The following is a 13,228-nucleotide window of genomic DNA, read 5'->3' as shown; positions in this document are numbered from 1 at the left end:
CACAGGGCAGGATATAAAATATTATAATAGAAGTTTCTGCATTGAAATAATAATGTTCTGCAGTTAAACATTACCTGACATTATACATACATATATAATCATTATGATAATATTATCTTTATACATATTATTTATACATTACTACACATATATTGAATTTCACGCACAAATTTTACAGGTCATTATTAATAAATTATTATTATATAAATTTGGGTTAATTTTGCTTAAATTATATATTTTAATTTCAACTATTTTACTTAGGGTTCTTAACTGGAGAGTATTTGGATTTGGACGTTGCAGTTTTTATATCTAAATTTTGATTTCTTTTCATTATTTCCAGAAGAAGTGTCCCTCAAAAAAAAAGTATGAACATTCTGCAATAAGAGTATATACATAAATTAAAACATTTTCTCAATTCCGGAAATTCTCTTTTTTTAAGCGCCATTGGTCTAGGATGGCTTTGACTCTTAGCTTAGAACATTAACGTCATAGCGGGGCGGGGGAGACACAGGGGCTCGAGTAGTGTTGTTAAATAGTTCGATTTGAGCCAATTTTTTAAAAAGGGTTGACTCAATAATTTAGCCGGAAAAATATTGCCTAGGTCTCAAGATTTCGGTAACAGATGTTAAAACCCTTTGTGCCATCTATGAGCAAAATCTATAAAGATTTTTTTTTAAAATACCGTTTTTAAAGATCGGTTCAAATCGAATATTAGATTCGAGTCTCTTTGAAAAAATTTTGTAGAGACCTCTCTAAAAATTTTTTAAAAAATACCTTTTAAAAAAAAGGGAGGGGTGGTAATTTTAAAATTATTTCCCTAAAAAAACATTTTAAAATTATTAGCTAATAAAAAGTCATTTCGAAGTTATTAGCTAAAAATTCATAATATTGCATATTTATATGTTTAATTAAAAATACCTCAAAATGAATAAAGAACCAAACCAGCCATTAAAATAATTTTTAAACATTTGGCGGGCGGGTCTAATAAATTTCAAAACAAGTGGACAAGCTTTTTGGTTATAAACCTGCCAATTGTAGACCTCTAATTGTGATTCTCTTGGTTAAACGAATCCTCACTTCCAAAATGTAAAAATAACGGATACATTGAATTATCCCCATCAATTTTTTTTAAATTTGACTATGTTCGAGTTTGTTAACCATAATTTAATTTTGGCATAATCTATTAAATTATCATTATTTTTAACCCGGTATTGCAATAGAAGTGTTATGAGTAACATACCGTAAAATACTTAATTAATTTGTCTGTAAAATAGCGATATGTCAAAGTAGATATTATAGGGAGAGAAAGTTTTAGAGACACTGGATACAGGCGAGTCTACGATAAACTAATCATACATCAAGATGATCACAAGTTATAATTTGTGGCATTTAATATGAAAATAACTTTAAATTTTTTTATATACCGTTTATTATTTGGTAATAAATTTGAGGAATAAAATTTGTTAGAGCAGTTATAACACTCATGAAAGGCCCAGTTGTATCTTTATTAACACAAATTTTTCTAAGCAGCTCAAAAGTCGTCGAGAATGATGTCAATCTCTTGAAATCCCAATTTACTCAAGATGAAATCTACGTACAGAATATCAAGAAATTTATAGAATTAGAAAAAAATCAGTCATACAGAAAGCTTCATAATAAAAATTAACTGCTAAGCCGGCATTTCATAATTTTGTTTCCATTATTTATATATATATATATACACAAACGAATTCAACAATTTCACGCATAATTTTACTTAATATCTTACAAAATATTTTAACGGCATTTTTTTTAAACAAAAACAACTTAATTTCATGATTATATTGATTCTTTATCCTGTCACACTACTATTCACTCATAAATTTACATGCCAATTAATTATGAATTGGGTTAATATTAATAATTATCTATTTTGGGCGAAATTCATAGTGGGACCCGACTTCAGTTTTTTTTATTAAAATAAAATAATTGTAAAAGAAAAGGCGTTACTCGAAAAAGGAGGGACCCAGAGTGAACCACTAAACCTTTATAAATATCTGAAACGTAACTGAACCAATGCTTATTTTTTGAAGGAGTAAAAAGAACTTTTATAAAAAAGTTAACCGGTTTCAGCCAAGATAAAATAAATAATTTTACCTTTTTTTAACATTCTTTTCCTTGTGGTAGTGTATTATATTTTACCATATCTGCGTCGTTATTAATAATTATTAAATGATCAAAATATTTGTTTAATATCCATAAGATGTACGTATTAATTTTTCACTATGACTTAAATCCATAATCTTTTAAATGCTTCATATAGTATTATAGCAATTCTATTTCCTATATATTAGTGTGCAAAATATCTAAATAACCAATTTTTGATTTAGTTGTATATAATTAATCTAAAAAATCATCAGTATATGGTCCAGAGGATGGGAAGAATGCATAATATTCAATAAATATAATTTTTAACTGGAATTTATAAGAAATATTTTAAAAAAAAAATTATTAGATTATCACAGAACATTCATTCAAATCTTCATCGAATTTTTTTTTAATCTTTATTTTAACTTTGCACCATTTACATTAACCGAATTTTGGGTGCTTGACCTGAATTAAGGCTAGGCTTAAATTATTTACAAAATTAAATATTTTAAAGTTTTTTTAAAGCAACGATAACGTTTTGTGTCATCGTTACTCAAAAAGAGAAAAGCGTTACTCGTTACTTTTAAGAAGAGTAACAAATTATGTTATTTTTCTATACAGCACTAAATTTTATATGATGTTCATAAAATTATTATCACTAGGCTTATCTTGACAATATTTTTTTTTTAAAAAAGGCTTAATTTCAATCACTTTAAAATAAAAGGTTAGATAATAATAAAAGAAAGAGGAAATTGTAAATGTTTGAATTATAACAATTTCGAGTTAAAGCCAAGAATTTATTAATGAATAAATGTAATCAAGGGCGCAATATAAATATCAATTATGTATATAAAAACGAAATAGAATTACGTAATAAATATTTAATAAATGATTTCTATAATAATTTTGGTTATTGGTGTAGTAGCTTTATTACGTAAGTTTATAAAAGATATTGGGAATATAGGTTATGACACAAACCATCTTTTGCCCTCATTTCTAGTATAAAGAAAAACAAAATTATTAATAAATTCATGCTAAAAGTATACAGGTAACATCCACACAACGAAAAATAGAAATTAACAGAAAATATTTAAAATTATTATTGATTGACATAAAAAATAAAATTATGATAACATAACTTAAAAAAAAATGATGGAAGGCGAAAACTAATTATATATTTAATGAGATAAACTGAATTTTGAAGCAAAATTTAATTTGAAAGAAAATAAGCTTATGTATCTTTTAAGATTGGCACCAATGATTGACGTCATAAAAAAAATGAAATCTAGTTTCATTAACTAAAGCCAAGCCAAAAATATTAAGCCAAGATTTATGTAGTGGAGGTCAACCGGACCGATTCAAACCGCCTTTTCTAAAAAAAATGGTAAGCTGCATTTAGGTCGATTTTAGAAACCAGATTAAATCTAGTTGCTTTGTCGGGCAAATTACTTTACTCCTTTAAAAGCGGATTTTGGGGCCATCTGAATAGGTTCTGGTTAACCTTCATGATAAGATACACGATAGCTATAAACATAGATATAAAAAATGATTCTTTGTTTAGAATATTAATACAAAAACATATGAATGGCACGTGACAATAATGAATATTTACGAAAAACTTTTATAAATTTAATTCTTTTTTATATATATAATAAAACCTAAATATTAATTTATTAAGCGAAGTAAATTTATTATCGTGCAATAATTAAAAACATTATTTTTATATTAATTTAATATAATGCGAATAAATATATATTTAGACATTTCATGCTATAATAGTAATATGAAAATAATTCATTTAGGTGGACGGTTATAATAAACTGAATTAAAATATATATACAATATTTATAAGACTTCAAATTTGGATTATATTGAAGATAAAAAATTTTTTTTTTAAATTTCAGTATTAAAAATAAATAAAGCATAACGATATTTAATCTTTAAAAAAAGCACAGATTATTCTTATACAAGCTTTTTTTTTCTGTCCAACTATAGATATAAAAATACGATACTCAAATATTTGTCGATGACTAATATGAAATGCTTTAATAAATACTTAACATGAAAGAATAATGTAATAATAAAAATATCAAATTAAATTAACATTTGACCCAAAAAACTTTTTCAAAAATAAATTTGGTATAGTTTTAAGTAGGGTTTTTTAATACTTTAAATAGAATATTTATATTTTAGAGATCAGACATCGTTAATGGAAATCGTGGAAAGTGTGTATGAATGGTCATAATAAAAGATTTATGGACAATATTGTTGTGGAGGGAGTCTAAGATTATTCCTAATGGAATAAAATCCAAACCAAATACCAATCAATACTTAATAAACAGAAAAAAATGCTATTTTTTTTCTGTAGAGTTTTTCAATTTTTTAAAAAATTTCTAAAAAGTCGTTATATATTTCGTATCATAATTCAAACAATTTTTTGAGCCTTTGTTGTAAACTAGCGGGGGTTGGGGTCTGCCCACTGACCGGATTCCCTAGTTTACTTAGACACTTGTTCACATTAGCACAATTTAAATTTTCGGATAAATTTACGTTTACGTTATAGCTGGAAGGGTTATTGTAACGGGAAGTCGAGTTTTCTATATCTATCGACACGTTATTGGTTCCGTTTTGGCTTATTATATCGAAGGCCTATTTTTTTTAGAGGGAAAAAAAAATTGGTCAAGTGTGTATTAAATGATAATATGATCTAGTCAATCGCATATGACTGACGATGCATTCATTAAAGGTGCACATCAATGAAAACAGCTGGGGAAGCCATTTTGATTGCCTATATCATTATCAAAAATTTTAAAAAACTATATTAAAGAATTGCCTGATCATCGAGATAATAAGGAAGCAAGTTATCAAATTAATAGTAATTTTTTTTAACATGATAATTACTATATGGGCTACCAAAATGAGGGGTTCAGCTGATTTGCATTCAACGACACTTTCAAATGCATTATTATGAATGCAATATCAGTCTAGGTATTATTATATGTCATTGGATCCAGTATACTTTAAATTCGACTATGTGAAAACTCTTTAGATAAGGCAGCTATATTTTTTTGAAAATTTTCCCAACCCTGCTAACAACAAATATAATTAAAAATGCTAAATTTTATAAGAATTAAAAAAATTTCAATTAAAAATGGGTTTGTTGCCAAATACTACTACCCAATCACATTGCTTTAAAAATGCGTTTGCTGCAAAATAAATTACCCAATCATATTGCTTATCGCGAATTTCAATTGCTTGTTCTGACGTAGAATAATTCTAATACACAATAATTCTAATTAAACTCGCAGGAACATTTGGCTCGATAAAAAATTCCTACATATAAATAAATGTTGTTTTTTTCTCGGGGAGTAAAACAAAATAATTGAGAATTCCAAATAAAATTGAGAATAAAAATAATCAAAAAAAAAGAGGTCGAGTCCTAACCTATGGTTCTTTTTAATATTCTAAATAAACTTCTCTGATAGCCGAATTTTTAGTTTTCAAAGATAGGGATAAGTACACCATTCTAAACGTATTTTAAGGATATCCGACATATTTCACTTATTGAACAATTTATTATATTTTTAACTGTCTTAATATATTTTGTACTTCAGTTTATATATCTTTTACAAATCAATCTAAATACATCAATACACAATTAACAATAAATTTGAATACAATTAATCATATAATTAATTGCCTTTGAGGTTAATTTAATTCTATTACAATATCATGGCCATAATGTCAAACAATATAATTTCCTAAGAGCTTATAATGATAAGAAAAAAAGGAAAAGTAAAAATTGATATTAAAAAAAAGACTTAAACTTGTTTTCTTCCCCTTAACGCACATTCTTCCAAAACTTCAGCTGCCTCAAACTTGCCTTGCCGCCTGTATAAAGCCCCCAAACTTTTTAAGGTGTTGGATATCGTTGGACTTTAAAATACATTTTTTTTTTCAAATAAAGAGAAATATTAATTACATTTTAAAATCCATGTTTTTAAAATTTAAAAAGCATAGTTTTTATCAAATGAAAATGCACAAAGAAGACGAAATTTTCCTCGAATCTATAATATGCAGTATAACCCGTTCTCTAACCTCCTTTTTTTTAAATTTCCGGTTCCAAAATTTTTATAAAATATTTGTCGGTTATAACGGTTCCCGCTTTGACGCGTTTTAAAATTCTGATCAGTCGAGATAAAACGTTAAACGGGTTATTATATAGCAGATAGTCAAAGCTTACAATAATTCCCTGCTATATAAAAAGCGTACTTACTACTAATTCGTATCACGTTGTGAGTGCTATTAAAAAACACGAGTCGGGTCAATTTTAGAAAAAGGCCCGATTAATATTATAACCTAAATAATATTATGCCAGCGTAAAGATTCTACTCATAGCTAGCAGAAATTTTCGGACATCTATTTGTCAAATCTCGATGCTTTCATAATATTATAGCTAAAATCTTAATCGAACCGTTTTGACCAGGCTTTTTTAACAACACTAGTATCATGCAATTTACGACATTAAATAAGGGCACAAAAAATAGACACGTTTCCATAATATTAAAATTAAATTAATTTATTAGACATTTAAATCATTTTTTTTCTTCTACTTAATATATTATAAATATAATATATATATATAATATAAAAAGCATTATATTGCAAATATTATAATTTATAATGCAAAAAAAAAAATTATTAATTATAATGCAAATATTGTGAAATATAAATAACGAAAGTAAAATAAATAAATTTACTAAATAGATAATAAAATCAATGAATTTTAAATTATTTTTTTATTGGCTTGTTCAATAATTCTAGGCAATAGATTTCGCTAAATAATTTACATGGGGTGAGAATAAAAGATTTCAAAATTATATTTACTAAAATAACAAAGACAATAAAATTTATTCGGCCGTGGTTTAAGAAGTGGGCGGATTCGTTAGGAAGGAATGTATTATACACTAAAGGCATTAAAATGAATGTTTTCTGGATAAATGTTATGTGGTTTGACAAAATAACATCTTATCTTTTGTCCCTCAGAAAAAAGTTTGCATTATAATATATTTACTCTTTAACACAAGATAGCATGCTATTTAGTAAAAAAAAGACAAAAACTGATGGTTTAAAAAAAATATTTTGAATTTCATTTTTATATTAAAAATGGAGGCCTACTTTAAAAAAAAATTAGTGATCAACATTTTAATTTTTCTAAAAAAAAAATCGAAAAAATTATTGGATATAAACAAAATAAACTATATCTTATGGATGGATGGATCGAGAAATTTGTGCAAATGGATTTAAAAAAGTAATTTGAATAACAAGAGCAAATGAAGTTTGTAAGTGAAAATAAGCCAGATATTATCTTCTCAAAATATTTCGAATTATATTAAGCATTCCTTTCATACAATAGTCAATATAAATGAGAATAGCAAAAAAAAGAGAGAAGTGAAACAGTTAGTTTTTTTTTCACCTATCCACGTTAGGTGTTTTATGCCAGGAGCCATACTCATTGCCGTCCGAATAGAAGGCAGAATTATTTAGAGTATTCGTTGTATTGTTTTCAGTGGCATTCGATATCGTCGAGTTTTTAGAACCTTCCCGTTCTTCGGCTAATTTCCATATGGGTTTGTTGTTTTCGTCTTTATGTCGTCATCATTATTTTTAAAATCAAATTTATAGGCATTTTAAGTATAACATAACTTATTTTAAAAAAAACTTTTCGCAACCATAACCTAAAAATGTGGTCAATCCCATCAAAATACGTGTTTATTTTCTAAGGTCTTCAAAAATTTTTGGATTGGTCAATCCCATTAAAACACGTGTTAATTTTCTAAGGTCTTTAGAAATTTTTGGGATTCTTAATTTCTTTATTAAAAAAGAAGACTATGTACAATTTATAATTACCAGATCCATATGTTTTTTCATGAGCACGTGTCAATATTTGCTTATAAAGGATTTCAGCCTGCTTGTATTTGCCTTGTTTTAGATAAGCGGCAGCCTTTTTTTTAAAAAATAAAATTACCATAATTGAAGAAATTATTTCGAGAAATTATTATCAAACTAAGGCCATACCAGAGAGTTCTAACGCGTAATGCTAAAAAGATAGCGAGCCAAGAATAGAATGTCGCAAAATATAATTTCCAAAAAAATTTGAATATTTAAGCGTTTTGCATATAAATTAAATTATTATCGTCTGCTTCTTTAATTAAATTGAATTCCGAATAATGATCATAATTTTTAAAATTATAAGTGTGTATATTTAATAAATATTTACATTTTTAAATATATTTTATAATTACTTAACTATTACACTTTTATTATCAGGGCGATTTGCTCAAAGGATGAGAAATATTAATCGCTATCAAAAAGTAACAGTTGATTAGTCCCATCTAATGTATAATACTACTTTTTGATATATATATAAACAGCTGTGGCGATTCTATCATTTAGTTCAGTAATTTATAAATTGTACCCATAATTGGCTTGTTTTTGTAAATTAAGCATCGATTAATTTTGCCTCACTCGATAAAATCGCGTTTACTACAAACGCAGCGTTGTTGTTAAACGGCCGATTTGGGTTGACCCGATTAAGATTTTCGGCAAAAAAAAAATATAAACTCATAGATGGCAGAGAGGTGACCTCTATCTAAAATCTTAATCGGGCCGAACAATAAGAGTTACCCTGCATTTAGTTTCTTCGAATTGGCGCCGAAATAAACAAAAATATGATTTTACATTAATCTATATTTTGCCGCGAATTCGTGCTAACTGTTGATGATGGTTAGTCGTTCCAACTAGTGTTTTTAAACGGCTCGATTTGAGCCTATTTTTAAAAAAGAGCTATTTTATCCAGAAAAATATTACGCAAGCCTGACAACTTTTCTCATAAAGAGCACAAACATTTGGACATTTATCAGTTAAATCTCGAGGCTTAGGCAATATTTTTATGGCTAAAATATTGAGTTAGCAGTTTTTAAAAATCGGCTCAAATTGAGCAGTTTTAACAAAATTATTCCTGATTTTATTTTTTGCGTTGCGACATTGTGTCGGTTAATAGTTTTTTTTTATACTTATTAAAATTACGATGATTTAAAAGCGGCGCAGTTTTTTAAATTCTTAAGTGTTATTAGGCTAAAAAAAAATTTTTTTTAAATTAATTTCAGAGTCATATACATATATATTAGAAATTAATAATTGCATGATCAAGTGTTTTTTTTAAAAAAATTAATAATTGGGTTTAGCTTCCTATCTGTTAAAATTACAAAATTTTTAATCGTTTCAAACGCAACGTGAAAATATGTAAGTCCGGAGAATCTCTAGGAGTGTTCAAAAAAAAACGTTTTACGATATTATAATCATCTCTCCCTATTCATTACCAATTACAGGTCTGCAATTTGCTGGGGTTTAGCCCACCTGCCCATTCTTCGGGCGGGGGTGGATGGGTTTTCTAAAATATTTCAAATACTGGGCGTGTGGCGGGCGTGTTAAAAAAATTTTAAGTAATGGTCGGGCGTAGGCGGGTGAATTTTTAATATTTTTCTAAGCGAAATGAGCAGAACACACATTGCCGATTATGAGTGTTATTATATGAATTTTTTTACTCCATAAGTGATTATGAAATTGAATACATCTTTATCAAGAGTTATTATTTAAATTAAATATTTATTACAATATAAAATTGTTTTTCTTACCAAATTATTTTTCGTTTTGGCGACGTTTGGGTTATCGAAACCGAGTTTAGATTGGTATATATCCAGTGCTCTCAGGTAATATTTTTCGACCTTTCAGTTTTGAATATGAAAAAAAAATTGTAAAAAAACAGATGTTTTTTTTCCAAATGTAAATAAAAATGGAAAAAAACACATAATAAAAAACAAATGTTTTTACGAAAAATTCAATAATCAAGCTTCTTATTCTTTTTGAAAAAAGGGATAATTTATTTAATAAACTAAATTTAAACGAATTTTGCGAGTTAAAAGTGATCACGTGATAATAAATTCTCAATAAGATTTTGGTAGATTATATTTTAAGATAAATGAAACTTCTTCGTATTTCCCTTGATTTTGACAAAGCAGGGCTAGGTTATTGAGTTGTTTGGCCACATCGGGATGATCCAGTCCCATTACCTAAAAAAATTTTTTACGTGAGAATATATCATCTAAGTATACACCAAATTATTTGGTAAAAAAATTCAAGAATAATAAATCAATTTATTTTAAAAAAAGAGGGAAATCTAATTTTTCCCTCGAATGTGCAATATTTATTGGCGCCTATTAGTTTTTTTTAAATAAAATTATTGGTATAATATCCCTTTAGAAAAATTAAGCTAATTTACTGATAAGATAGATATAAAATTATTGATTAATTAATATTTATTTATAACTTATAATTATAACCAATAAATAAATTAAACAAAGAAAGAAAATAATATAAATATACAGCTGGGTGGGGGCGAATAAAAATGAAATTTAATTTTATATTGAACTTTTTTTTAGATCTTTAAACCACACAATTAAAGATACTAATTATAAAATCCAAACCAATAAATAAATCACGATATGTTCGAATTATCCCAAGAACCTAGTAAAAATTTTTAGCTCTTCCTTTAAGATCTGATCTTATATGAACTGGAAATATATCTCAAAAAAAAATTCAATTTTAATCTCTATTTATATGCAATAAACAATCATCCCCTTCCATTGCGCAAAATTTTAAATAGTTTTACCTTTTCCCTGATCTCGAGGGCCCTTTTACAAAGTGGTTCGGCCTCCTTAAATTTGTTGCGTTTTCCGTAAAGGACGGCCAAGTTATTGAGGGTGGCGGCAACGGCCGGGTGGTTTTGGCCCAATGTTTTTTCCCTGATTTCCAGAGCGTCGTTCAATAGGGTTGCGGCTTCTTTAAGCTTGTTTTGGTCCCTTTAAACAGTTATTTTTCGTGGTATGAAGATAATAATGCTTCTTTTTTTTTAAGGATTTCAATCTGAATAGATTTAACGATCAATTCTCAATTGATCTTTAGGTCGGATTTTAGTGAGAACTAAATTACTAGCGGAGAAAATAAAGTTAACAGCTTTTTTAGTCACATAGTGTGTTCTTTTGGTCATTACTTCAGACCCACGTACTTAAAAAAGCTATAAATGAAAGATCAGGAACCTGCAGGTCCAGCCTGGTACTAAGCCCGGGTACACGGCCGGGCCGTAAATTTTTTTAAAGTAAAGCCGGGTCGGGCCTAAAAAATTTTTATACCCGAGCCAGGCCGAATATTTAAAATCGCCATTATTATATATATTAATTAAAAATCGTTTATTATAGAAGAATATATCATATTCATTCACTTAACATGAAAACGTTTGTTAAAAATAAATAGCTTACCTATAATGATAAATCAATTTATATTGATTTAGAAAGAAAATAACTTTAAACTTTTTATCTGTAGAGTAACATGAATGTGTGCACAAAGGTAAAAAGGTGTTTTATTATATTTAACTTTATTAATACTATTAATACTATTTTTTCCATTTCACACTTCTATTATATACATTTTTTATAAGTCCAAATTAGAATATAAACGAAATACAAAAAAGTAAAATAATATTAAAAAAGTAAGGTTACGCCGTTTATAAAATAAAATTAGATTATAACAAAAAATAAAATTTATATTGTAATAAATAATAAAATTAGAATAATGCAACATTCTCCCTCTTCTGATAATTTCATCGGAGAAGTCATAGAGAGTTTGTTGTCCAAGTGGTTTATCGTTTTGGTAATCAAGTTGTATCACAAATCATCATAACGTTGGCTTGTCCCAATCGTTGGTTTGATCAATTCGATTTTGCACGTTGGTTTGTTTAATCACAAGCTTGATATCCATATCGTAAATTGTCTCCATTAATCATAGCTTGTTTGATAGTGCTCAATTGTTATTATCATTTTTCCGAAATTGTTATTATCATAAATAAGTTGCGAATAAGAAATAATAGTTTATCATAAGAATAAATGAAGAATGATAAATCAATAAGATTGTTATATTTTTAGCGTTTTAATTTCTTGCGTTTTAATATAAGCGTTTTAACATTTAATTTACTTTATACAATTTAATATTTATTTTATATTTTAAGTTACATAGTCTTTTAAATAAGCAGGTTTTTTTTTATTCGCACAGGTCTAAAGATAGGTGTTATATCGTTATTATCAGTAATTTTTATATTTTTGTCCATACTTCCCTCCTTAAAAGAATCCTTAGAGTCATAGTTAATAATTGTGTTAAAACAGTTTCTAATTCTTATTTGATCTAAATGTCTCCTCAAAATACCTTTCTCAGTCTTAATTTGGAACATCATATCACTTTCTTTATGTGTGATCATACCTTTGCACCATTTATCATCACCTTGTATTTTATACCAAACAAAATCTCCTACGTTAAAAGTTCTATTTCGTGGTAAAGTAACGTTTATTTTATTCTCCTTCTCCTCCATCGGTTTTAATAAGTCCCATTTAATTCTAATATCTCGATTAAACATTCTCTGTGATGGTGTAACTCCTGTAGTATCATTACGCGTATTTCTGTAATTAAATAAAAATTTGCTAAGTGCGATATCTGGGTCTATTTTAATATTCCTTTTCATATGTGTTTTGAACGTTCTAACCATGCGTTCAACCTGGCCATTGGATTTCTGGTGATAAGCAGATGTAAGCACATGTTTAATACCAAAGTTGTTGCAAAATTTTTCAAAATCGTTACTCGTAAAGTTAGTGCCGTTATCAGTAACTATAGTTTCAGGTATTCCATATAGCGAAATAGTTTTAAAGATTTCTTTTAAAGTAACATCAGTCGTAATATTTTTAACAGGAATAATAATTGGAAATTTGCTGTAGGCATCGACTATTATCAACCAATTTTTTGTGAAAAACGGACCCGCATAATCTATATGTATCCTTTCAAACGGTTTGGTTGCCGAAACCCATGGTTTTTGTATCTTTATAGGATTATCATGATATATATTACAATCGTCACAACTTTTCACTTCCATAACGATATCATTATTTATGCCAGGCCACCACATGTAATCTTTGGCTAAGGATTTGATTTTTCCTGC

The 13,228-nt window shown here is 27.3% G+C and overlaps 1 protein-coding gene across 3 annotated transcripts in view; it reads right to left on the bottom strand.

Moving 5' to 3' along the window:
* Nucleotides 1-2,963: 2,963 nt before the first annotated feature.
* Nucleotides 2,964-13,228, bottom strand: part of LOC135928346 (kinesin light chain-like) — a 33,485-nt gene continuing 23,220 nt past the window's right edge. Inside the window, exons 7-14 of one of the 3 annotated variants that reach the window (XM_065464790.1) lie at nt 10,859-11,048; nt 10,176-10,259; nt 9,825-9,914; nt 8,038-8,131; nt 7,604-7,772; nt 5,955-6,063; nt 4,684-4,776; nt 2,964-3,123 (exon numbers count right to left, since the gene is read on the bottom strand). In XM_065464790.1, coding sequence (XP_065320862.1) covers nt 3,118-3,123; nt 4,684-4,776; nt 5,955-6,063; nt 7,604-7,772; nt 8,038-8,131; nt 9,825-9,914; nt 10,176-10,259; nt 10,859-11,048 — 835 coding nt within the window. In that variant the 3' untranslated portion in view covers nt 2,964-3,117. Of the gene's footprint in view, nt 3,124-4,307; nt 4,777-5,954; nt 6,064-7,603; nt 7,773-8,037; nt 8,132-9,824; nt 9,915-10,175; nt 10,260-10,858; nt 11,049-13,228 lie in introns of those variants that run through there. The other 2 variants (XM_065464788.1, XM_065464789.1) reach the window with 2 other exon arrangements.

This window comes from Gordionus sp. m RMFG-2023, chromosome 4, assembly GCF_954871325.1.
Source record: "Gordionus sp. m RMFG-2023 chromosome 4, tfGorSpeb1-WG-v2, whole genome shotgun sequence".
NCBI lineage: Eukaryota > Metazoa > Nematomorpha > Gordioida > Chordodea > Parachordodidae > Gordionus > Gordionus sp. m RMFG-2023.
Note: the sequence above shows the minus strand (reverse complement) of the source record. Positions and strands in the feature narration are given on the sequence as shown.